The sequence below is a fragment of the Chionomys nivalis genome, chromosome 5 (genome assembly GCF_950005125.1).
Source record: "Chionomys nivalis chromosome 5, mChiNiv1.1, whole genome shotgun sequence".
Classification (NCBI taxonomy): domain Eukaryota; kingdom Metazoa; phylum Chordata; class Mammalia; order Rodentia; family Cricetidae; genus Chionomys; species Chionomys nivalis.
The window spans coordinates 64,108,448-64,132,962 of record NC_080090.1 but is presented as its reverse complement, the minus strand read 5'-3'; the positions used below and the strand labels follow the sequence as shown (position 1 = coordinate 64,132,962).

The following is a 24,515-nucleotide window of genomic DNA, read 5'->3' as shown; positions in this document are numbered from 1 at the left end:
TTCTCTGGAAAGAAACAGTTTACGTATGATACACCTACTGAAGTATTATGTTAAGTACCACAAACTGGAAGCAGTAGTCACATGTGGGCACTGAGAGCATCTACACACTGCTGTAGGGAGCTGAGCTACCCTGCAATCTCACCAACAATGACGCCAGAGGGCTACCAACTTCACAATTTATATTCAGAATGGTAGGGACGCGGTTTCTTTCTTAGGCCCTTGAGAGACTAGAAATTCCCTATTCAGAGATTTTAAAAAATGAGATAGACAGCATTTATAATCGGTAACTGGCCCAAACCATTTCAGTTTTCTTGGAATTCCTATAGTATGAGTAAAACAAGGGCCAATAAGACCGTTACCCGAAGACTGGGCTTCTTCCCCACTTTCTGTTGGGGTCATGGGACATGCTTTCTGGCATAAAGCAGGGCCCACCTACAGTCTCCCTCATCCTTCTGTAATCACAATGATTAAGGCTCTACTTTTTTTTTTTTTTTTTTTTTAGCATTTCAACTGTATTTTAATAAATAAAGTTTGCCTGAAGATCTGAGAGTAAAACAGTCCCACTGGTCAGCCTCACAGACCAGGTTATGGTGACACACACCTTTAATCCCAGGAGTCACACTAGTTGCAATAGAAATCGGGTGGTGCGTGCCTTTAATCCTAGTGGTATATGCCTTTAATCTCAGACCTACAAAGAAATATAAGATGGGGGAAGAGAGGGAAACAGCTCTCAGACACAGTCTCATTCTGAGATTTTGGCAGGCAGAATTGTCAATTCAGATTGAGTTTGAGGTAAGAGCCAGTGGCTGGATGTTTTGCTTTTCGGATCTTGAGGTTGAACCTAATTTCTGACTCTAAACTTTTATTAATTGTGCTTCACACATCCTTCAGGCTTGCCCACAGTTCTATCTTATGGAAGCATTTCCTTCCTCTCAAATGACTTATTTTGTGTTAAGTTGACATAAAATTATCCAGCACACTGCCTATTAAAAAAAGTTTTGTGCTACCCTTAGTGTATAGCTCTATAATTCCAGTACCCAAGAGGGAAAGGCAGGGGTACTACTCAGCGGTAAAAAATAATGACATTTTGAATTTTGCATGCAAATGGATGGAAATAGAAAACACTATCCTGAGTGAGATAACCCAGACTCAAAAAGATGAATACTCACTCATTAGTGGACTCTAGTCATAAACAAAGGACATTAACATTAAGCCTATAGTTCGCAAGCCTAGAGAAGCCAAATAACAAGGTGAACCCAAAGAAAAACATATATAGAACCTCCTGGAAATTGGAAGCAAACAAGATTGCCGAGCAAAAGTTGGGAGCATGGGGGTGAGGGTGAGGGAGGGGTTGGGGGAAGACGAGAGGGGGAGATAGAAGGGAGAAAGGAAAGACTGGAGAGAGCTTGGGGGACTGGGAGGGTGGAGATGGAGGAAGGGCGGATATAGGAGCAGGGAAGAAGATATCTACATTAAGGGAGCCATTTTATGGTTGGCAAGAGACTTGGCTCTAGAGGGGATCCCAGGTGTCCACGGGGTTGTCCCCAGCTAGGTCCTTGGGCAGCAGAGTAGAGGGTGCCTTGCCCCACTATCACACTGATGATTATCTCGAATATCACCATAGAACCTTCGCCCGGTGACGGATGGAGACAGAGACAGAGACCCTCATCAGAGCAACGGACCAAGCCCCCAAGGTCCAGTTGAAGAGCAGAAGGAGGGAGAAGATGAGCAAAGAAGTCTGGACCGCGAGGGGTTGGTCCATCCACTGAGACAGTGTGTCTGTTCTAATGGGAGCTCACCAAATCCAACTGGACCGGGACTTAATGAGGTTCTACCTTTTATATACAGCTGATAGGGCACTGTACTCTAATTCTTTACCCAACACTGCATTTGATATGTTACCTTCTGTATATGTGATTTGTGTCACTGATTTTAAGTCTACGATTTGGTAACTCAGTGCTATTTAATATGGTAGTAATGTCTTTATTTGAAAAACACGTTAACTTAGAAAGGCTAAGTAAGGGTATTTTATTTTTATATACAAAATTAAAGAGATTTAAGAACCATGTTTACTGATATTAACTATAGAAGTGTAAAATTTGTAAAAGACAAAATATTTACTTTTAAATGCACATTATCTGCATGAGTCTTTTGATGTTATTGTTTCTAATTGTATAAAATTTTGTACAGTTCTAGATCCTAGAATTTGTTGTTTTGACTTGCATTTGGATCATTATGTGCTCTTTTATATGAATGCCAATACATAAAAGGTCAGTAAGTATTTAGAAAACTGTTGAAATAAAGTATAAATCAAAGTATATTCTTAGATGTATTTACCATTAAACTTTTATGATGTCCTAAAATGAGCAACAAAAAAGTACTATAATTGTCTACCTCTGATGAAAATTCTTTATATGAAGTTTTAAAACAAACTCAACATGTAATGGTTTTGTTCTAGAGGTGTGACCATGCATTCCATCTGTGGGTGCAGTCATCTGTTCACACGAGCACTGGATAACGCAGACTGAGCTGAGCACATCTAATAAAAACTACTACCCACAGGAAAAGACCCTCCCCTCCCTCTCCTTCCAAATCCAGATGATGGTTCTCAGTGGAGCTAACTGTGTGCGTGTGGACGCCACCCCGCCTTTCCATCACTCACTCCCGAGACACAGTGCGCACCCTTAAAATCAAAGCAACCTTTCCTTTCAGTCTGCTGCTCTCCTCAGGAAGGCCCCTTGCTGCCTCCCTTTAATAGATTCTCTTCAACAAACATCCCCAAAGGGCAGCAAAGAATAGTGTACATATTTTAGCCTTTATTCTATTCTATTTTGAAGTAGTTAATATTTGATGCACACAGTTTGTATAGTTCAGGAAAAATTCTGGAAGACTGTGAATGAGGTTAGGAAGCACTCCAAGGTATCCTATCTCAGGTGCATACTTTCGGAATCTCTAGGCTACTTTATACTCTCAAGCTGTTGAAATTCTTGGTCACAGCAATGAAGACAAATTATGTATAACTAACTGATTAATGTCCTGTGATTGTTAATTTGCAATTATTTGTACACTTGTCAGTATTCTTTACCTCTAAGTGTATTTCTTGGGATTATTGAAATGGTTTTATCTTCCCAGTTCTTTTTATATATTTAAGGATTTAAATAAACATTTTGACAAGACTTTATACTTGCATAAAAAAAAATCACAAATTTATATTCATGTATGTATGTATGTATGTGGGCATTCACAGGCCATGTTGTATATATGCAGGTCAGATGACAACTTGCCAGGTGCATTCTCTCCTCCTACCATGTGAGTCTTGGAGATGGGATTCAACATCTTGACAGGCTTGGTAGCAAGTGTTCCAACCTGTCGAGCCATCTCACCAGCTGAATTTATCTTTTAAAAGCTACCTTTAACTTGTATAGCTAGTATATGTGAAAGACCAACCAATTTAGGGACTAGTGTATCCTGGGAAAAGCTTGCAGACTGCTCAAAGAAATGCCACAGGTGTCAGCCCTATACACCAGTCAGAGCAATACAGGATACAAAGGCAAGGCTGAAGGACACAGTGACAATGGGTCCACACAAGAAAATGTCATCCCCAGATGACGGGATCATACACGGCTTTGAGGCAGAGACGGGATGTGAGTCTGGACTACACTGGTTGACTTCACCCTTCTACCTTATCATTAAATCTACAGGCAATCTATATGACAATCTCAGTGACAGTGCACGCACACACGCATACACTCTCTCCATATATGTAAAAAAACAAAGCCTGTTATATTACAAATAATTTTGTAAGACTTCATTAAATATAATTTTAAAATATGGTCTTCCATGATTACTTTACATCATTATTTTGTTACTCTTTTGATTTTAAATGGTTTTATAATTCCTTAAATTGAGAATAAACTGATGTATGATTATATTACACCTTAGACATTTTGTTTTACAGATTTTCAAGTTACTTCCTCCGCTCTCTGGTTACTATAGATATGAATGTACAGAACACATGTGAAGATTTTTCTCTAGGATGTGTGTCGATCTATACACTCACTCCAGCAAAGACCTGCTCATGCTGTAAGGTATTTCATTACTCAGCTCCAGGTGATTACACCAATACTGTTTTCAAAGCTTTATCAACCCATACATCCACTAACAGGGTGTAGGTTTCTACTGCTGCACTTTGTGTCAAGAACTGCTATTTTAATTTGTGGCAATTTATAGGTATAAACTGGTATTTCATTTGTTTGACTCATAATGCTTCTATCCATTTATCTTGTTACTGTCTTATATAGACAATTTAAGGCATATAATAGGTAATAATAGGCATTATATTGACTAGTTTTAAGTCAACTCGGCACAAACTAGAATCATTCGAGAGGAGAGAGCCTGAATTGAGAAAATGCCTCTTTAAGATCTGACTGTAGGCAGATTTGTAGGACAATTTCTTAATCAGTGATTGATGTGGGAGGCCCCAGCCCCCCTGGGCTGGTGGGTGCTCTGAGAACAGGCTGAGGAAGACAGAAGGAGCAAGTCAGTACGCGGCACCTGTCCTGCCTCTGGGTCCCAATCCCTTTGCTGAGGGACTGCGATGTGCAGTGTAAGCCACATCAACCCTTTCTTCCCTAAGTTGTTTTGGTTATGGTGTTTCTTCACAGCGACAGCTATCCTAACTAGGACAGGCATAATTTTGTAAGCAAGCATTATTACATAACAGAGAACTTAAGATGGAAAGAAGCACTAATTATGTAACACAGACTTTAAGATTAAAAAACCTCACTAGGTTTATCATCAATTTCAGTTGTTTTAAGGTGGTTACATATTAAAGCAAGTTTTGTGTGTGTATTTTTTTTCCTGAGTTAGGTTCTCACTCACTAGCCTTGGTTGGTCTGGAGCTTACTGTGTGCATTCCAGGCTGGCCTCAAATTTATAGGGATCCGACTGCCTCTGCCTTCTGGGTGCTGGGATTAAAGGTCCAGCTATAAATGCAGTTTTCTTTTAAGAAACATTACATAATTCGTTACAATATCTTGAAAGTTTAAAATGTCCTGAAACAGCAACACTGGAATAAAATGTTTAGACATTCCCCGAGGCTGTACATGATTGAATGTTAGGTGGCTGCTTCCCGGGAAAGTCTAGCTCCCTAAGCTCAACGCTACTTTTAAAGTGGAGTGCTATTTTTTCAAAAACTCTGTGGCCAGCAGACTACAATGTTTATTTTATAATTGCCTGCTGAACTACGATAGTCTGTTTCCAGATGGTGCCCTTCCTTCAACCTGCACACAATCTCTCCTTGTTCAGAGCTATTCAACCTCCCGCGGCTCCAGCTCCCCCTCCCCACTTAGGGCTGTAGAGGAAATCCTAAGGAGGAGATTTCCACCCCCTCCCCGGCTCCAGCAGTTTTCTAATGACGTAATATGTGGGCTGAACTTGAGTCTACTGAGAACAAGAGGGAATCACTCTGCGGAGTACTGTGCTGTGCGGACAGTTTGTCAGCTGCGGCTGGTTACTGAGCTTCTCCATGCTGCAAACAGCACAGCCACAATGCATTCTCAGCTGGATTAGAGAAAGTCCACAGACAGCCCCAAATTACACAGGTGGCCTGTCAAAGTAGTACTACAAAACCAAGTTCCTTATTGCTTGGATTCAACGGTCAGAAAGAAAAATGCAGTTGCCACTGAAGTCAGAGACCAAGAGACTTCTACACTGATCTTTTAGAGAGCAAGGGTAAGGACGAAGTTTCCGGATTTACTTTTCAGCAGACACAAAAGGTATTTTAATGTTTCTCTTATATTTATTCAAAATTCTATGTTAAATGCCTAATTTTCCTTTGTACTAGAAATTATGAGATCTCCCAAGGATCTCTAGAAGATGCTGATTTGCATCTGAAGGTTTTGTTTTGTATCTTTCTGTAGAAAAGTACTCATGATGGTTAATGTATTGCTGAGGTCTGAGCCAGAGTAACTACAGACGGATACATTCATGCTGGGTTTATGAAAACAAACGCTTCAGCGACACTAGGGAATCCCACAAGTAACTCATTAATGCTAAAGGCTCACGCAGCACAACAGCAACAAAGGACATAAACTAAAGAACCTGTGAGCATGGCGAGTTTCTCTTCCGGAGGATGGTGTGTGTGTGTAAAGACGGTATGGCTACAAAACAAAGCCAAGAGCCAGTTGGCTGAATGTTTGCAACAAAATCTCAATCACAACAGAACAAAACTCTTATGAGACTTTAAGTTAACCTATGACGGTATTTCTTGTTATGATTAATCATTTTAGAGTTTCCTAAATTTACCTACAACAGAAATTTCATTTTCATAACAGATTAAAACTGCTTCTAATTTGAATTAGTTGCAAAAGTAACTACTGATACAAATAAATAATGCAAACCTGAGGTCAGGATTGAGAATATTAGGGTCACAAGGATTAACAATAGGAACTCAGGATTTAACTACTGGAAAAAGGTGAAAGGTCAAAAGCCTGTCTTAACTATACCTAAGATGCAGTGTTCCTCAATATTCTAGTGGGGCCTGTTAATCACGAGAGTTATGAAATCACTACTTACCGATAGTAAGTTTCAACACCAAAGACAGCCAAGTTTGTTATTATGATGGGAGGGTTCCCTGACTTTTATTAATCTTTAGAGGTAAGAATTTTCAACAAATAATGATAATGTTCAGTTTTGTTTTTTCAACTTCCTTATTAAAACTCAATTCCGAGAGCTCTGTTAAATACATATTTTACAGGAAAGTCTGACAAAATTTCCAGGTCATAGTCAACTTGAAACACTGTCATCTCTGTCATTGCTGGCCATGATAAAAGCAGGACCTCACTCAACACCAGGTCTTCTAATGCTTTAAGTAGGCATTGTGTGTTTGTGTGTGTGTGTGTGTGTGTAGCACAGATAACGATTTGTCTGTTTTGGAGACATTCCCAGGGCTATTCTCAGGTCAGTTCCTCAAACACACGTGACAATCAGGAAGGACTTCATCCACCTGGCCAGTACTTCTCCAGCTAACTTCATGTCTCAGGGCATTTATTTCTTGTCACAGCAGTCATGAAGAGAAACACTACTAAGAAAATGAATACAACTGCACAAACTTTTTCTTTCTTTCTAGAAACCAGCAGGCAAGGCGCAGATCCAAGCTTCAGTGTACTGTAACTAATTTGTAACATTCTCTTGGGACCTTGGAAAAACTTAACATAAACAGAAAGGTTTTACGAGGTAATGCAGAGCCATGGATCTTTCACTTTTAAAACTGAGCATATGTGTGAAACATTAAATAAGAGGATATTTTTAGAAAATGTCATAGTAAACAAATTTAAAAATCAGTTCTTTTCTCATGACCTATCTAGTCTACCACTTATGAATGTGTCTTCTAACTCTGCTTGAAGGTCAATGAGATCATCGCTGTTGTAATACGGAAGCATGAAACAAACACAACATAAGGAGCTTTTAATATCATCTTAGGCCGTATGACTGATTTTCTAAACCAAAGTAATGCAAGGTAGAATAGATCAAAGCACCAGAAAGTCCTCATGCTTTAATTTTAAAATCTCTTTGTCTAGGTAGCTTATTTCATTCTAGAAGGTATTTTACGAGTCAAGAGTTTATGTTCTATTATTAAAATGATACAAAGTGATTTAGAAAAAGTTATATATATTTGCTGAGAGGCTAATGGCTTCTATTTTAACTGTTCCCTTTTTTAAAAAATAGTTACATTTAAATTACAAAAATTTCCTGTAAATATAAACCTGTCATCAGCTTTAGTATAGGTAACTCCTGGAGAGTAAAAGACGCTCTGGGATGAAAAGACGACTCCTCTGGTTTGTATTTCCCAGTGTCAGGAGAGTAGAGAACATGACTCAACTCCTCGTCGTGTGCTTTTGCCACCAGTCAGCAACAGAGAAGGCTTTGATGTAAATGTTATTATTTCACCAAATAATTTCCCACACTCTTCCCATTCTTTGCTCACTTTCATCATCTATCCTCTTTGAATACAGCACTAAACCAAAAACACCCAAACCAAGGAGACTTGCTTTCAGAGTGCAGGTGGCTGCAGTCTTCACAACAGCTCAGACTGTGTCTGTGTGGTTTCTACGTTAGACTACATAAACACCAACTGACGGAATCCATATGGCAGAGAGGAATGGCAGCAGCAAAGTAAGGGTCTAACAACAACAGCATCGACATCAGAAGAACGGCCTGCAAGTGCTTTTACACAACCAAGAACAGGACAGGGAGGAGCCCCAAGCAGCACACACCAGATGCCTTTTGTTATGACAAACACGATAGTACACAAGCTGCAGGATTGGTATTGAAATCCCACTTGTGTTTTCCTGTCTGGGACTTCTCCTTTTAAGTGATACTGCTGTTAGTTCCCTGACAGAAAGTAGTTTGGAAAGCAGAGCCAAAAGATGAAGTGGCTAATTAAAAGCACCAACTCTAGTGTCTTCTGCCTGGGCTGAAATTCAGACTCTAAGTCCCCACTGCTCCCCCCACCCCAAGACAGGGTTTCTCTGTGTAGCTGTCCTGGAATATATTCTGTAAAACAGGCTGGCCTTGAACTCAGAGATCCCTTTGCCTTCTGTGTGCTGGGATTAAAGGTGTGTATCAGAGTCCCCGCCTCATTTGGTTATGAAGACAATGGCTTGCTAAGGGGCTAAAAGAGTGGTGTCTCCCTAAGAGCCCCACTAGGTTACTGTTGTGTTGTCAGTACTAGATATAAACAACTTGGGGTCTGGTTTCTGAAATCAAGAAACAAGGGCTGGGGTAGAAAAGCAGGTAAGAAAAGCCCCAGGGTGCCCACTGCTGGCTTTACAAACAGCAGACAGCATCAAGTTGCCATGGGAACAGCTTGCTCAGGAACCCATCTCATGGATACACTTTCCTCACTCCCTCCCCACTCTACTGCACTGCTCATCTGGGAGTTAACTGAAGACAAAGGGAGGGGTCTAGGCTCTTGGAAGAGTTACAGTGCTGGACTCTAAGGAACAAGTACTTCTCATCTGCCACAGCCAACAGGACACAGTCCATGTGCACAGTCTGAAGTCTTGCTGCTACAGATACTGACTGAGGCCAGGGAACTCAAGATAGAGCTGTTTCTAATATTAGTGTGGCTTTGTCCTTTAATACACACATGGGTGCAAAAAGGTTCTTTATATCCAACTTGGTAATGCTGTTGAAAATTAGGAATTCTTTTACTAAATACAACCCACTGGACTTTAACAGAAAACACCTGCTGAATCACCTATAAGCTCAGGGCACATGCACGACTGCAATCTGGAAACGCAATGACCTGCAGTGACTGCGAGCATCCTGTCTCCAGTCTCCAAAGCACACGCTGCAAAACCATGCGATGGTAAAACTGTTCACTTCCTATTAGTCTGAAATGTTTGACTTGGTAGGTTAAAAAAAAAAAGTCATGGTGTTTACTGTAAAACAACTTAACTAGTCTTATTCAATATTATACTCTGAAACACTGACTAGTAAGACCACTTAAGAGACTGCAGTAGTAACCAGGCAATGCCTTAATTACTATCTTATATACATTATGTACTGTTTTCATAGTCTTAGAGAGTGCGCTTTCTAAAGAAATGCACTTTTGGGTGGGGGGTCTTAAAGGCTTTCAGAGAACCTCAAAGTGTGCCTTTCACAGGATGGGCACTGATAAAAATCACTTTCATGAGTTTGGGAACAACAACAAAAAAATGCAATATAAGGTGATGGCTGGAAGAGCTGCAAGAGATAGGGATCCCATCTTTAAACACATACCAAAATACCAACTTAATAGTGAATTTAAGGATTCAAGTTAAATCTAATTTACTAGTACAATCTCTCAGTGGTCCCTTAGATGCCCTGGCAGTTAGAATAAGAAAGTCCTCCACAGGCTCATGTACTTACACTCAGCCCTCAGCTGGTGGCGCTGTTTGTGGCAGTTCAGGAGATGCCCTTGGAGGAAGAACATCGCTGGTGGTGGGGCCACTTCTAGGTCGCTGTCTTTAACTGTCTTTACTCATGTGACCTCTCGGCTTCCTGCTCCTGCAACCAAGCCTCTCCACTAGGATAGCTCCCTCTTTCTCTGAAGTATAAACCAGGTTTCTTTCCCCCATATGTGGCTTCTGGTTACTGTGTTTTTATCATAACAACAGAAAAGTAACCAATACAGAAGCTTTTAAAAAATATTACTGCTTTTAAAATGACTAGCTTAATTCACTGTACAAAGCAATCGATTTCACAATACTTTTGTTCAAGTATATCACTTTGATCATTTTCATAAATCATTATCTCCTCTAGTTCTTTCCCCCAATAATTTCCTATTTTCATGTCAGATGTGAATATCATGTATGTCTATATAAAACCTAGGTTCCATGTATTTTTCCTTTTGGAGTCTGGCCTATTTTTCTTAGAAAGCTGACTCTAATTCCATCTATTTTTCTGCAAATGACTTAATTTTGTTCTTTCGGTTGAACCATTGTGGATATATGCCATGCTTTCTTCTCACACTCTTCTCTTGGTGGATGATACTTGGATGACACCGTAACTCAGCTATAGTGAATGGTGTTGCGACAGGCAAGGGTGAGCAAATATTTCTGAAGTTTGTTGACTTGAGTTCTTCAAGATAGATATCCAGGAGTGAAATAGCTCAACATCACGGCCTTTTTATTTCTTTCTCTTCTTTATGTTGTTTTTCTTTTTCAAGACAGGATTTCTCTGTGTAGCCTTGATTGTCCTGGGACTTGCTCTGTAGACCAGGCTAGCTTTGAACTCCCAGACACCAGCCTGCCTCTGTCTCCTGAGTGCTGAGATTAATGGCATTAATCGAGTCACTAACACCTGGCTTGGCTGTTCTATTTCTTGTTTGAGAAACCTTTATATTGACTCCCATAGTGGCGGTACTATTTTACTTTCCTACTACTTGTGTATAAAATGTGCCTTCATCCTCATCCTTGGCAGTATTTGTTATGTGTTTAATAGCCATTTTAGCAGGGGTGAGATGGAATCTCAATGTGATTTTGATCTGCATGTAAATTAATTCTTTTTACATTTTCTCTTCACTCAACTGCTTTCCAAAAGACGCTGTGGTACAACTTCATTTCAAAATGAAGACTTTTGTCTGGACCCTTGGTGTGCTACTCTTTCTACTGGGCACTGATCATTGCAAAGGAGGGCAGTTCAGAATAAAAAAGATAACCCAAAGGAGATATCCCCGTGCCACAGATGGTAAAGAGGAAGCAAAGAAATGTTCATATACATTCTTGGTACCTGAACAAAAAATAACAGGGCCAATCTGTGTCAACACCAAAGGTCAAGATGCAGGTACTATTAAAGACATGATCACTAGGATGGACCTGGAGAACCTGAAGGATGTACTTTCCAGGCAGAAAAGAGAGATAGACGTCCTGCAGCTGGTGGTGGATGTCGATGGGAACATCGTAAATGAGGTGAAGCTGCTGAGGAAGGAAAGCCGGAACATGAACTCTCGAGTCACTCAGCTCTACATGCAACTGTTACACGAGATCATCCGCAAAAGAGATAATTCACTGGAGCTCTCCCAGCTGGAAAACAGAATCCTCAACATCACCACGGAAATGCTGAGGATGGCAACAAGGTACAGGGAGCTGGAGGTGAAATATGCTTCCTTGACTGATCTTGTCAACAACCAGTCTGTGATGATCACGTTGTTGGAAGAACAGTGCTTGAGGATATTTTCCCGACAAGACACCCATGTGTCTCCCCCTCTTGTTCAAGTTGTGCCACGACACATTCCTAACAGCCACCAGTACACGCCTGGTCTGCTGGGGGGAAATGAGATACAGAGGGACCCAGGATATCCCAGAGACTTAATGCCTCCACCAGATCTAGCAACAGCTCCCACAAAAAGTCCTTTCAAGATTCCAGCAGTAACTTTCATCAATGAAGGTGAGTTATCTCTTATTGGTCAAATGGGAGAATGAAGCTGGCATGCTATCCAATTCATGCAACAATACTCTTAAATAGCCCTTGTTCTTGTGTGGTGATATCATACATGTTCAATTAAAATTGCAATTTTTAAAAGCAGTATTAGGGTTTAATATAAAATCTCTGTTCTCCCTGCTCTAAGTTTCTAGGTGCTTACAAAAATTTTGTTTTTTTTCCCTGTGAAAAAGAATTCTTCCCTCCAAATTCTTACAATGGAGGCTGCTGTCAATGAGAAGGGTGGCTACCGCTGCACTAACTGAGGGACTGCTCTGCGCCCGAGCCTGCAGCCGCAGCTCCACCTCCTACCATCCTTCGGAATCCTTTCTGCTTCCGCCCGTGCTCTTTCCCTAACCCTTATCTAAAAGAGTGTTTACCATCTTGCTCTCTTCCTTCTCCTCCAGCCTGCAATGGAGTGTTCAATCTCCACTCAGGAGTGTGACTCCTAACACCACTCTGTGACTAATCAGATACTGGGTCTTGTTTTTCCCAACTTCAAAACATTTACACAAAACCTAGCTTTGTTATGTCAGGAAGAAAAGGGGCTCATATTTTCCAGGCTAAACAACCAAGGTTTTTGTCAACATTAAAAATCCCAACACTAATACTGAGAGCTCTACCTCAGTTTCTGAGTTCCTTCTTCTCATGGTTTTGCTGCTTGTTGTAATAGGAGGAGCGGGGCTGCGTCCCCGGCACCTGGCTGCCCGCATGGCTTATGCCCCAAAATAATTACACGGAAACTGTATTTTTTTTGAACACTGCCTAGCCCATTAGTTTCAGTCTCTTATTGGCTAGCTCTTACATATTGATCTAACCCATTTCTAATATTCTGTGTAGCACCATGAGCTGGCTTACCAGAAAAGATCTTAACCTGCGTCTGTCTGGAGTGGGAGAATCATGGCGACTCCCTGACTTGGCTTCTTTCTCCCAGGATTCTGTTCTGTTTACTCCACCCACCTAAGGGTTGGCCTATCAAATGGGCCTAGGCAGTTTCTTTATTAATTAACCAATGAAAGCAACAGATTAATACAAGACCCACCTCCATCAGCTGCTGAATGTTGACTCTGGGGGGACCAGTAAACAAACAGATTCCTTTGTTTCCCTTTGTCCCTCTGACATGAGCATCATCTTATAAGACGGCTCTTAAACCCTTTACAAGATGACGACTTCTTCCTTACACTGGACGGAAAACTCAGATGCCCAGAAGAATAGAAGCTATTTACTTATTGCAAAGGCAGGGCATAAAAAAGGCCAGAAAGAAACAGCACAAGGTGGCCGTCTGCAGCAGTGGTGCCCACCAACATTTGATCCTTGCTTCTGGACTTCCACGGTCATGCTAGAGTCTTCTAATTTCCTTGGTTTTCCACTGACATGTTCTTTCTTGTTCATACCGTGAACGAGCTGTCTTCAAGACACTCTCTTAGAGGTCCCCCACATCTCAAGATGTCAAAGATCACCTGGGCTCTGACTGCTCCTGAGTGGAGTACTGCCTCTTGGTTTAAGAGATGTGGAACGTCTGCATTAGGATAGTCTATTACTTCCTGTACCAAGGCTTCCTCTATTGAAATCTGGGTGATCAAGGTTTACCTCAAGGCTTTAGAGACTAATGCTATGCCTTCCCAGACTCACAGACATTAATTACTAAGTGGCTCTTTCTCCAAATCATGGGCCATTTCTTGAGTCTGTTTTCTATACCACACTACACTGGAGTTACTGCGATTTGTTTGTCTGCCTCCCTGCTGGACCAGGCATGTTGTGAGCACTATTTGAAGAATGAGTAAGCCATAAAATAATTATTTGGTCAAACCAATACTTTCCTGCTAGAAGTAATTATCAGGACAAAAATAGCACAGGCATAAGCATCCTTTGTAAATATCCATATACCATACATCTGCTTATTAATTCTCTGCAAAAAGAAAAAGTCTCATTTTCTCATTTTCCTTTCATGTGTTTCCTTCATAAAAATGTTTCAATAAGGCAAATCTACTTTCTTTCTTGCATTCTGCGACTTCTGTCCATTCAAATAAGGCTGAGATCAAATGATGCAAACTGAAGGTCCTCCTTGAAGCCCTTGCCGACCTCCACAGGCCTGGAGGTGTTTATTTCCACCAACACCTCTACTGTCTGCAGTGCACACCTTCTTGAGTTATATTCACCTTTACAAGAACCCACAGCACATCTAGGAGAAGTGCATTCTAAAACAGAAGCTTCTTTCTGGCAGTTGGATACCGTGTCTCAAGTGTAGGTGCTAACACATTAGATGATTTGATAACACAGAGCCTCAAAGTGATTATCTAAAGACTTTCATGAAAACAGGTGTTAAGAGCAGAAACCATACGGGTATCATTAAATCAGGTAAATAATCATCATCAATTAGTGACCCAAACCCTTTAATTTTCAAAGACATGTACAAAATTATCCACTAGGTCTAGAAAAGAAAAAGCATTGACCTTTCCCATCCTTTTCAAAACTTAAGTTTTATTAAGCTCTTAATGTATACGATTTATCAGTATGGTAGTTCATATGTAATTTATAGAAAGCTAACTGAGCTGCATTTTATCAATCTATGGCAGGTACAATTACAGAAATGCAGCTGCTGTCAGTTTTCTAAGTCAATCCTGAAATTTAAGTCAATGGCATCATCACTTTTAGCAGAAACAATGATGCGTATATTTATTTCTATAACAAATCAAGAAAATGCTTTACAAAATGAAAGCATCATCTTGTGGTTTTTCATACATGGAACTTCAGTACAACAAACCCGTGCTCAAATCTCAGCTGTTACTTCGGGTCCTTGCGCCACGTTCTGCTGAAACGAAATCAAAATGCTTAGCACACTGTCTCACCTCCCACGTCACCTCAAGGGTGCTTAGCTATCTCTGGACCCGGAAATAGTCTAGCCTGTACTAGATTCAGAAAAGATAATTCTTTTAAATTAAAAAAAAAAAATCCCATTTGTGTGAGTGTGGCCAAAGGTTGGCACTGGGCATCCTCCCTGGCTGATGAGCTCCACCTTTCTGAGATCGGGTCTTGCATTAAATGTGAAGTTGATTTGGTTAAAGTGGCTGGCCAATGAGCTAAAGGGATCTTCCTGTCTCTGACCTCCAACCCAGCGCTGAGATTACAGACATTGCCTAGTTTTTACAGGAATACTGGGGATCCAAACTCAGGTCCTTGTACAGGAGGAAAGTTACAGACTCAAGCTTCTATCCACCCCTCAGAAAAGATACATCTTAAAATAACAATAGAAAACTTGAAGAAATTCTGAAAATGACGATCATCAGAATTGAGAGTCCCCAGATGGGTTCAAAGCACGATGCCCAGTGAAAGATAAAGTCCCTGTCTGTGAGTGGACAAATACATCACCATGTATCAGCAGATGGATCAAAACATGCATTGGGAGCCTCAGGCTTCCTTCCACTTTTAAAACTCCCTGCAGGAATTAAAGTTCCCATTCTCTCTGACATGTAATTCTTCTTCTCTGGCCTGACTACAACACATGCTTCTATAACGTGAAATTTTTCTTACGTGATCAAGGAAAAGAAAAAGGAGAGAATCAGCATTAATGGGGTTCTCCACAAGTGCAGTAGTATTTTGTGCCATATGTAATGCAGTAGAATTCAGAGTATGCTTACGGATAAAATCAGCTGTTATTTTCAGTTTATGAGTTTTTATAACTTGCAGGTTTTCAGTAATGTCTTATTCTCTGTGGTAGAAATGACTATATCCTAACCTTTGATGAGCCATACTGAACATCTTCATAAGCACATATGTACTACAAAAAAAGTACTGAAGTCATTTAGTACATACTTCTGCATGTGAAGACCAGGAACAAAAAGAGAACAGAAAGGACTGGAAGTGACTGGTGACAACTGCTCTGCTAAGTACCATGCGCTGAGCAGAAATAAGCACAATGTACACACTCCAATTGAGACTGAGCAGAAATAAGCACGGTGTATGCACTCCAATTGAGCACTTGAGGCTGAGGCAGGAGGATCTGGAAACCAAGGCCTGTCAAAGAAAAAGGGAGGGAAACCTCTAAATAATCTGACGGAAACCCTCAAATCCACTCATGACTTGAAAAGAAAAAGATAAACCAGTTAAGATGACAAGGGCTGTACCTCCAGCATTTGGGAGACTGAGCCAGGATGGCTGTGATTCTAAGACATGCTTGTACTACACACCCCACCATTCCCAGGTCAACCTGGGTTACACAGTGAAACCCCATTTAAAAATAATAATAATAAAAAAAACTTCAGTAAACTAGGGAAGCAAAGAACAAGAATTTAAAAAAATGTTTTTTAAAGTGATTGTCTTGAGGCTGTCATAATGAATGTAAAATTAATAAAATATCAAAAGAAAAAAGGAGCCAAACAAACTGAGAGAAAAAAATGCAATACCTAGTGTAACCTTAAAGCATTTTTTTACTTTTATGTTTAAACATTTTAAATATTTTTCTAGGTTATCTTACTTTTTTTTTCTTTTTTTGAGACAGGGTTTCTCTGTGGTTTTGGAGCCTGTCCTGGAACTAGCTCGTGTAGACCAGGCTGATCTCGAACTCACAGAGATCCACCTGCCTCTGCCTCCCAAGTGCTGGGATTAAAGGTGTGCGCCACCACCGCCCGGCTCTTACTTTTTTTTAAAACTAGTAATCTATAGCATAGATACAATTTAAAAAATTGTAAGTTACATATGAAAAATAAAAATGTGGAGTAGAGAATTTGACACTCAATTTTTCATACTTTTCCATTTCCTTGAATTTAAAGCGAAGAGGCTGATTCATTTTTTAACAAGCTTGACTGATGCCCAGTTAAAACAGCAGACATCAAGTCTGAACAACAACACATGGCATCTCCATCCTCAGGGCAACCCAGGAAGAAGAGCTCACACTCCCCACCCAAGAATCCCCTCCAATGACTGAAACACTGAGCACTTACATAATAAAATTATCTTAGTAAGCTCAAATGGGGACAGCACTATGTTCTCAGCACAATGTATGTAACACATTTCTCAAAATTTCAGTAATTCTATTATAATTATAGAACAGAATTTTAAAAAGAACTTTGACTAAATTATTTGCAGATATTTAAAGGTTATGTCAGAATTTAAAAGTAGTAAAAAATTGACAAATGGCTTTAAAAACTTTTGTCTTTATTTGACATGTTTCTTTCTGAATCATAATTTGTGCACGCTTTTAAAATAAAAGGCTTGAAACCCTTGGGCAGGATGAAACATTCAGCGGAACTAGAGAGTATTTTCTCTGGACCCAACAATGTACAAATCAGATTACAAACAATTAACATCATGTTCTGTCCTTTTTAAAAAGTTGAAAATCTTAGTTGGCTAAAATTAGAATGTCTAGGAGGCAAGAGCCCATGTGACTGACAACCTGAGATCAGTCCCCAGGACTTACATGATAGAAGGAGACCTTCCTCTGACGTTTGTGCACAGAATAAAATACAGAATGGCTGGAACCATGGAACAAAAGGGCAAACACTGTGCAGCAACTCAGAACATTTACTCGGGAACAGAAGACAAGCGCGTGAATGAGGGCTTAGCACCACCTCACATGACCTTGACAACCACTACCAGTGCAACAGCAAAGCCAACACAGGGTCACTGGGCAGCCATGATAAGAAATCATTTTTAGCTGTAACTCAGACAGTATCTTAGGAAGACAGTTAGGCCAACATTCCTACAATTTTTTTTCCCCTAGATTTAAGGCAGGGTCTGTTGAAACGAGGCCAGTCCAGAACACACTACGCTCACCTTACACTTGTGGCAACCATCTGGCTTTAGCCTCCTGAGTACTGAGATTAAAGATGTGTGACTCAAAAACCTGGCCTGACACGTATCTTTATGCATGTGAGGGAAGTGAAGATCACTGAAGTTTGGGAGATTCCATTTTCTTTATTTCAGAGCCTCTTAGCATTTAATGAATGAGTTCCCAAAAGGGAAACGTAATACTCACTACTGCTAAAGCTTTCTAGGCTGTAGCACTCCACTGCTACTGAAAACATAAACTCTGTGTGTCTCCTGAAATAAAAGTTCAGACACTGTAAGTCTGGCAACAGGAAAATGTTTAGTAGTACCAGCAGATCAATCCTGCAGCATTTTGTAAGCATTAAAAAAAAAAAAAAAAAAGTAAAGCTAGTAAGGACAAAGTCATTTAGGACAATTTAATTATTATAGCAAAAATCAGAAGAAACTTTAATGTTCAGGTGATAGAGGAAGAAAACCGAAGTACCAGTGACTACATAAGTGTAAGAATGAAGGCCACAGCTTCAAGGAAACACCTGTTAAATATGAAAGACAATATAATACTCTTTGTGTTTTAGGAGTGCAAATTTATAAAATACAAAGCAGAAAAGAGGGGAGATGAACAAGTTAAGGCTTTGGGTAGTGGGACTGAAGTCACCCTTTCATTTAGTTTTAATATATATTTTAAATTTAGTTTCTGTAACTTTTACAGAGCATTATGCATACAGCAGATAAAATGTGTTATTTGTAAAGAAAGCCATGAAGGTAAGAACTATTTTAATACTTATCTTTTACATTTCTCAACAATCAACATTTAAATTACAGGACCTTTCAAAGACTGTCAGCAAGCGAAGGAAGCTGGACACTCGGCCAGCGGGATTTACATGATTAAGCCTGAGAACAGCAATGGTCTGATGCAGCTATGGTGCGACAACAGTCTGGATCCTGGGGGCTGGACTGTTATTCAGAAAAGAACAGATGGCTCTGTCAATTTCTTCAGGAACTGGGAAAATTATAAGGTAAGTGAGGGCAGGCAGATGCAAGCAGGTCTTGCAGGGCAGTAAACAGGCCATGCAGTAAAATATAACTGTCCCTATGATTTTCATTGTCTAGCAAAAGATTTATACCCATCTCTAGCTGTATAGCTAAAGTCAAAATGTGAAAATAAAACCTGAGATATCCTTTTCTATGGATACCTTATACACACATGCACATTTTACAAAGATAACTTAATTCCACTTTAACAATTTTAAACCTATTTATGTATTTGCATGAGCGTGTTTTGTGTGCATTTATTATGTACACAATATACACACAGTGTCCTGAGAAGAGGACATCAGATCCCTTGGAACTGGAGTTTCAGGTAGTTGTGTGCTACCATGTGGGCGCTGAGAATCAGAACCAGCGAGTACTCTTAAACACTGAGCCATATCTCCTGTCCTTCAATTACACTTTTTATGGAGCTACATTTCTGTTTGTAATATTATAGTATTTAAGCAATAACAAAGTATACACCTTCTAAAAAATGACCCCTTCTTGGACTATTTTTAAATATATATCATGACATGGATGGTAGGGCTATGCACACAGATTTCTAGAAAGAACCAGATGATGTGATATCAATTAGAGGAGGTACAGCTGGTCTACTGGTAATTCTGATGTTCATAACGGTAATTTGTGAGTGAGATATGTATGTATATACCATCAGTAAGGACAGCAGACAAGAAAGAGTAGATTTTCTAGAGTGCTAACTCCTTGTTTTAAAACTGTGAAGTAACTATGTGTCATGTGCTTACTTGGTCTTAGGAAAAATTTTACTAGCAGTTAAGGATGAAATGTTAATATATCTAGATTAGAAATGATGGAAATTTATAAATAAGTTACTGCCACAATAGGACACAGGGTCACAGACACATGGACATGGACACGGACACACGGACACACACACACACACATACAAACACACCCCTACCTTCCTTGCAGTCTTTTTGAAGGCAAACCTTCAGTGTTAGTATGAAGTTCACTAAATCTATTCTGTTGCAAACTTGCAATGTCAAATGCTTATTAAAATAAGGTAGTCCACTTCTTTCAGAGAGCAATTTACGATTTTCACAGGGAGAACTTTAGAGATTACTACAATATTTTTTTTTACTTACAATAAAATTAAAAATTATTTGTTCTAACACACTATCATTTTGATTGAACAATGGTCATGATTTTATATATGCGCTGTCTGCCTAACATTGAAACAATATACACATACTTTGAAGACACACAGTTCTGGATGAGGGTGTGATCAGGAACCTTTTTGAAGGACTGAAGTAGTTCAGTTAGCTTTTAGTAGCTATCAATGAATTTTGTGGTCTTTTGCCTTTACTCTTTTTATATGTAGCACTTGAAGTTACATAAATTAGTATGGACATTAAGATAAAGCAAAGAAGAAGAAAGTGACAGTGTAGCCCTGAAATGAATTTACAGAAATAAGGCAGTCTACCACAGAAGTCAAATTACCCTAAATGAACAATATCCTCACTCTACTCAGCCTTTAAAAAATTTTTTGTGGGTGGGGTTGAGACAGGGTTTCTCTGTGCAACAGTCCTAGCTGTCCTGGAGCTAGCTCTCTAGACCAGGCTGGCCTTGAACTCAGAGATCCCCCACCCTGCCTCTGCCTCCCAAGTGCTGGGATTAAAGGCGTGTGCCACCACCACCAGGCATAAAAACTTAACTTGTAGCTGTAGTGACATTTACTATCTCTATACTTATCTATATGTTCCTGTTTCTGTGTTTATTAACAGAAAGGGTTTGGAAACATTGATGGAGAGTACTGGCTCGGACTGGACAATATTTATAAGCTCAGTAATCAAGACAATTATAAGTTGCTGATTGAATTAGAAGACTGGAGTGATAAGAAAGTCTATGCAGAATATAGCAGCTTTCGCCTGGAACCCGAGAGTGAATCTTACAGACTGCGATTGGGAACTTACCAGGGGAATGCAGGGGATTCTATGATGTGGCATAATGGCAAGCAATTCACCACACTGGACAGAGATAAAGATATGTATACAGGTAAAACAACCAAACTGCCTGTACAATCACCACATTCTGTGCATTAAGTAGCGCCAACTTACTAAAGTGTATTATATGCTTCTCAAATCTCAGAAAGGTTATTTTGGACATAGTCAAAGGGAATATAATATAACTTTGTCTTTAGGATTTCTAAGGCAACCCCAGTGTTCTCTGGAAAGCAAGGTCTGAGAGAACTAAAACAAAACCAAGCTACATCCTCTTGGGAATGAAACTCTGCCTAACACTTACAAACTAGCTGGACAGGTACCATATGCCAGGAACTGTACATGTTGGAGATTCAGCAAGGAACTAAACTTTTCCCCTTAGGAGCTTCCCTCCAAGAGGAAACAAAATAATATAAATTTATATTATTTTCCTGTAAATATTTTGTCTGATAAATATTCTTAGAAAATGGAGACCAAGCAATGTTTCTTCGTTTCTTTTTTGGTTGCTCTGATAAAACACTGACAAAACCAAATCACAGTGCAGGGAAAAGCTGAGGGGCTCAGTTCAGCTTACAGCTCCAAGTTCAGCATATCAAGGAAGTCCTGCAGCAGGAGCTTGAGGGAGCTGGTGACATCAAACTCATAATCAAGAGCACAGAGCCATGAAAGTATGCATGCTACTGGCTCAGCTTGCTTTCCTCACTCCTGCGCATCTCAGACCTCTGCCTAGGGAGTGTTAACCACCCACAGCAAGCGGAGCTTCCCACCTCAATTAACTTAACCAAGGTTAAAACTCCAAGAACACGCCCACGGGCCAGCCTAACCTTCTCCACAGTCCCCAATGACCCCCAAGAAGACACCCATAGGCCAGCCTAACCTCCATAGTCACCATGACCCCCAAGAACACGCCCACAGGCCAGCCTGACCTCCACATTCCTTAGTGACCCTCAAGAACATGCTCAAAGGTCAGCCTAACCTCCATGGTCCTAATGAGATCCCTTCCCAGGGATTGTAGGGTATGTCACCTTGGCAGTAGGGAACAGAACATGGCAGTCATCAAAGCCTTGGGTGAGTGCTGTTTCAGAATGAGATTCAGATGATGACGTCACATAAGAGCCTTTCCTGGACAGCTTATTAAACATTATTACTTTACCTAGCAGCACACTAAGCACTATTTTAATTTATTTCCTACTGGCAAAAGAGGAGGACGAGAGACAGAACTGGAAAAGCTACCTTTCTGTTCACAAACTCATTTAAGTACCAGCTAGGCTAATTTTAGACTTCAATTTTCTCTCAAGCTCTACCATCTCCCTTAGTCAATCCTGTCTATCTCTCCTTTCTCTTCCTCTGTATATTTCTTACACAAAATCACTGAATTTTATCCACTCTATTGTACAGAAAATAAAATTTTATATAAATGTATAAAGTAGGCATAAAGTGAAATGAGTAAGGTGATCCCAGTGGCATGAACAGAGAGGAGAGAAGCGGGGTGGACACAAATGGAGACGGCCAGCACACGCCCCTGACAGGGTGCAGAGTGCTGTGTGTGGACGGATTTGAACTTCAATGTCTATTTCTCCCGCAGGAAACTGTGCCCACTTTCACAAAGGAGGCTGGTGGTACAACGCCTGTGCACACTCTAACCTCAACGGAGTGTGGTACAGAGGAGGCCATTACAGAAGCAAGCACCAAGATGGAATTTTCTGGGCTGAATACAGAGGCGGGTCATACTCCTTGAAGGCAGTTCAGATGATGATCAAGCCTATTGACTGAAGACAGTCTCCAAAGAAATGACACAGACCTTCACTTTTTGGTTCCCCAAATGTAAACACTACATGTTACTTGGTACAATTTATTTTTACAGATATAATTTGTAAACTAAATTGTGCTGTGACTGAAAGAATTATCTGTGAAAAAAAGCTCCATTTTCCTTTAATATGCTACAGAAGATTATTTGTATGCAAATCCGTGTTATTTTAAAAACTATATTGACTTAATACAGGTAAATGTAAATATCTGCCATGAAGTAAAACAAATTTTAGCTTTATTTTGAATCAAATTCAAATACATGCTTAAGATACTTAATGATTTATTTAAAAAATAACATTGTTCTAACGTCCAGTGAAAAAGATAATTTTAATATTTTAGTCATGCAGTTCATTTTATTTATGAAAATACAGACAGGAAATTAGAGAAAGATCTCTAGTTTTGCCACTAAAATACGTTTTTCCACTGAATAAAAATTTATTAAATTGAATTACATTTTTTACTTGTAATGATTTTCTTCCAATAATTTAGGACACAAAGTACAATATGTATCACTTTAAAATGCATAAATAACACCCTCATTTCTTAAAAGGAAAATGCTAAAAACAGATTAATTTCTTGACATTCATGACATGCTAATATCAAAATCTCCTGACACACATGTTATATAATGACAAAAGCAGTAGAATAATGATATTACAAAACAGAATATTCAGTATACCATTTCTAATATATATCTGAATTATGATGCTACATGTATTAATTACTCCCTTATCCCATTTATTGAACTTTACCTTAAAACATCTAGCTGCAGGCTAGGGGTACAGCTCAGTGGGAGAGTGTATGCCTGGTATGTATCAAGGACTAAGTTTGTTTGCGGCGTGGCAGTGGCAACAAGCAAACAAAATAAATAAATAAATAAATAGAACCTGCCTGTTACTCGTAAAGAAGACCGGACAGCCTTCTAAGTACCACTGTATACTCACAGCTGGTTCTAAAACAGTTTCAACAGTGAGGCCACAACAGCCTTAAAGCAGAACCCATAGAGTCCTGGCAGGTCCAAACTAATTCCACTTTGTAGTGTGTGTGACTAAACCTCAGTCCTAATTTGTCCAGCTCAGCTTCTCAACAAACACCTTTATTAGGGGCCCTCTAAAACAGCTTCCTCCCAGTAATATATCACTTCTTACAACTGATTAACCCGTAACTCACTTGTGAAGCTAAAATTTGAAAGATGTGAGATTTATGCTTAATTAAAAAGAAAATGCAACAAAACTAAAAATGGGCAAAACAAGTTGTCCACAGAGGAAGAATGGTCTAACATGGATGGCCACTCAGACAATGTAAGTTCACAGACCAAAGCTTCTGGTGTATCACAGAGCAAATCAACACTCTGGCCAAAGTTAAAGCCCAGTGCCACTGGCATTAGTTTTTGCCATCAACGAGCATTTAACGTAACCCAAATCTGACACCAAAGACAAATCCTACAGAATTTTAACAGAATTAAAAACAGAAGGAGAAAGTAAGCATAAAAACTAGAAAACAAGTGACTCTGTGTCATAAACAGCTGATGCAGAAAGGTGACTGCAAGACTGTCAATGACAGCATGCAGAGTAGGGCAATCGAGAAATGTCTTGAACTGAACTATACCCAAATTTGCAACCAGGAATTTACAGTGACCCATGACTCTTTCAGCTATTAGGACAGGCAGATAATTATAATTTTTTTTTTTTTTTTTTTTTTGGTTTTTCGAGACAGGGTTTCTCTGTGGTTTTGGAGCCTGTTCTGGAACTAGCTCTTGTAGACCAAGCTGGTCTCGAACTCACAGAGATCCGCCTGCCTCTGCCTCCCGAGTGCTGGGATTAAAGGCGTGCGCCACCATTGCCCGGCTAGGCAGATAATTTAAAAGTGATAAAAAGCTTAGGCATCAATAGCTATAGTATAAAGAGAATCTTGAGGAAGAACCTAGGTTACTGGTGGTGAGCTATAAGAATCATAAACTTTGGC

The 24,515-nt window shown here is 39.8% G+C and overlaps 2 protein-coding genes across 6 annotated transcripts in view; one reads left to right on the top strand and one right to left on the bottom strand.

The window, feature by feature from the left end:
- The window catches only part of Ralgps2 (Ral GEF with PH domain and SH3 binding motif 2), a 139,045-nt gene that overhangs the window by 30,956 nt on the left and 83,574 nt on the right, over positions 1-24,515 (bottom strand). The gene's annotated exons all lie outside the window — the stretch shown is intronic.
- Angptl1 (angiopoietin like 1) lies at positions 5,464-23,402 on the top strand. The gene is made up of 5 exons (XM_057769277.1): positions 5,464-5,777; positions 11,089-11,934; positions 18,556-18,749; positions 20,526-20,796; positions 22,327-23,402. Exons 2-5 carry the CDS (start codon positions 11,115-11,117, stop codon positions 22,512-22,514), a joined length of 1,473 nt encoding a protein of 490 aa, XP_057625260.1. The 5' UTR covers positions 5,464-5,777; positions 11,089-11,114; the 3' UTR covers positions 22,515-23,402.

Coding starts and splice junctions, on each gene's coding strand:
- Angptl1 (XM_057769277.1), top strand. CDS start 11,115: ATGAAGACTTTTGTCTGGACCCTTGGTGTGCTACTCTTTCTACTGGGC. Junction 18,750..20,525: donor GGAACTGGGAAAATTATAAG/GTAAGTGAGGGC, acceptor GTTTATTAACAG/AAAGGGTTTGGAAACATTGA. Junction 20,797..22,326: donor AGATAAAGATATGTATACAG/GTAAAACAACCA, acceptor TTTCTCCCGCAG/GAAACTGTGCCCACTTTCAC.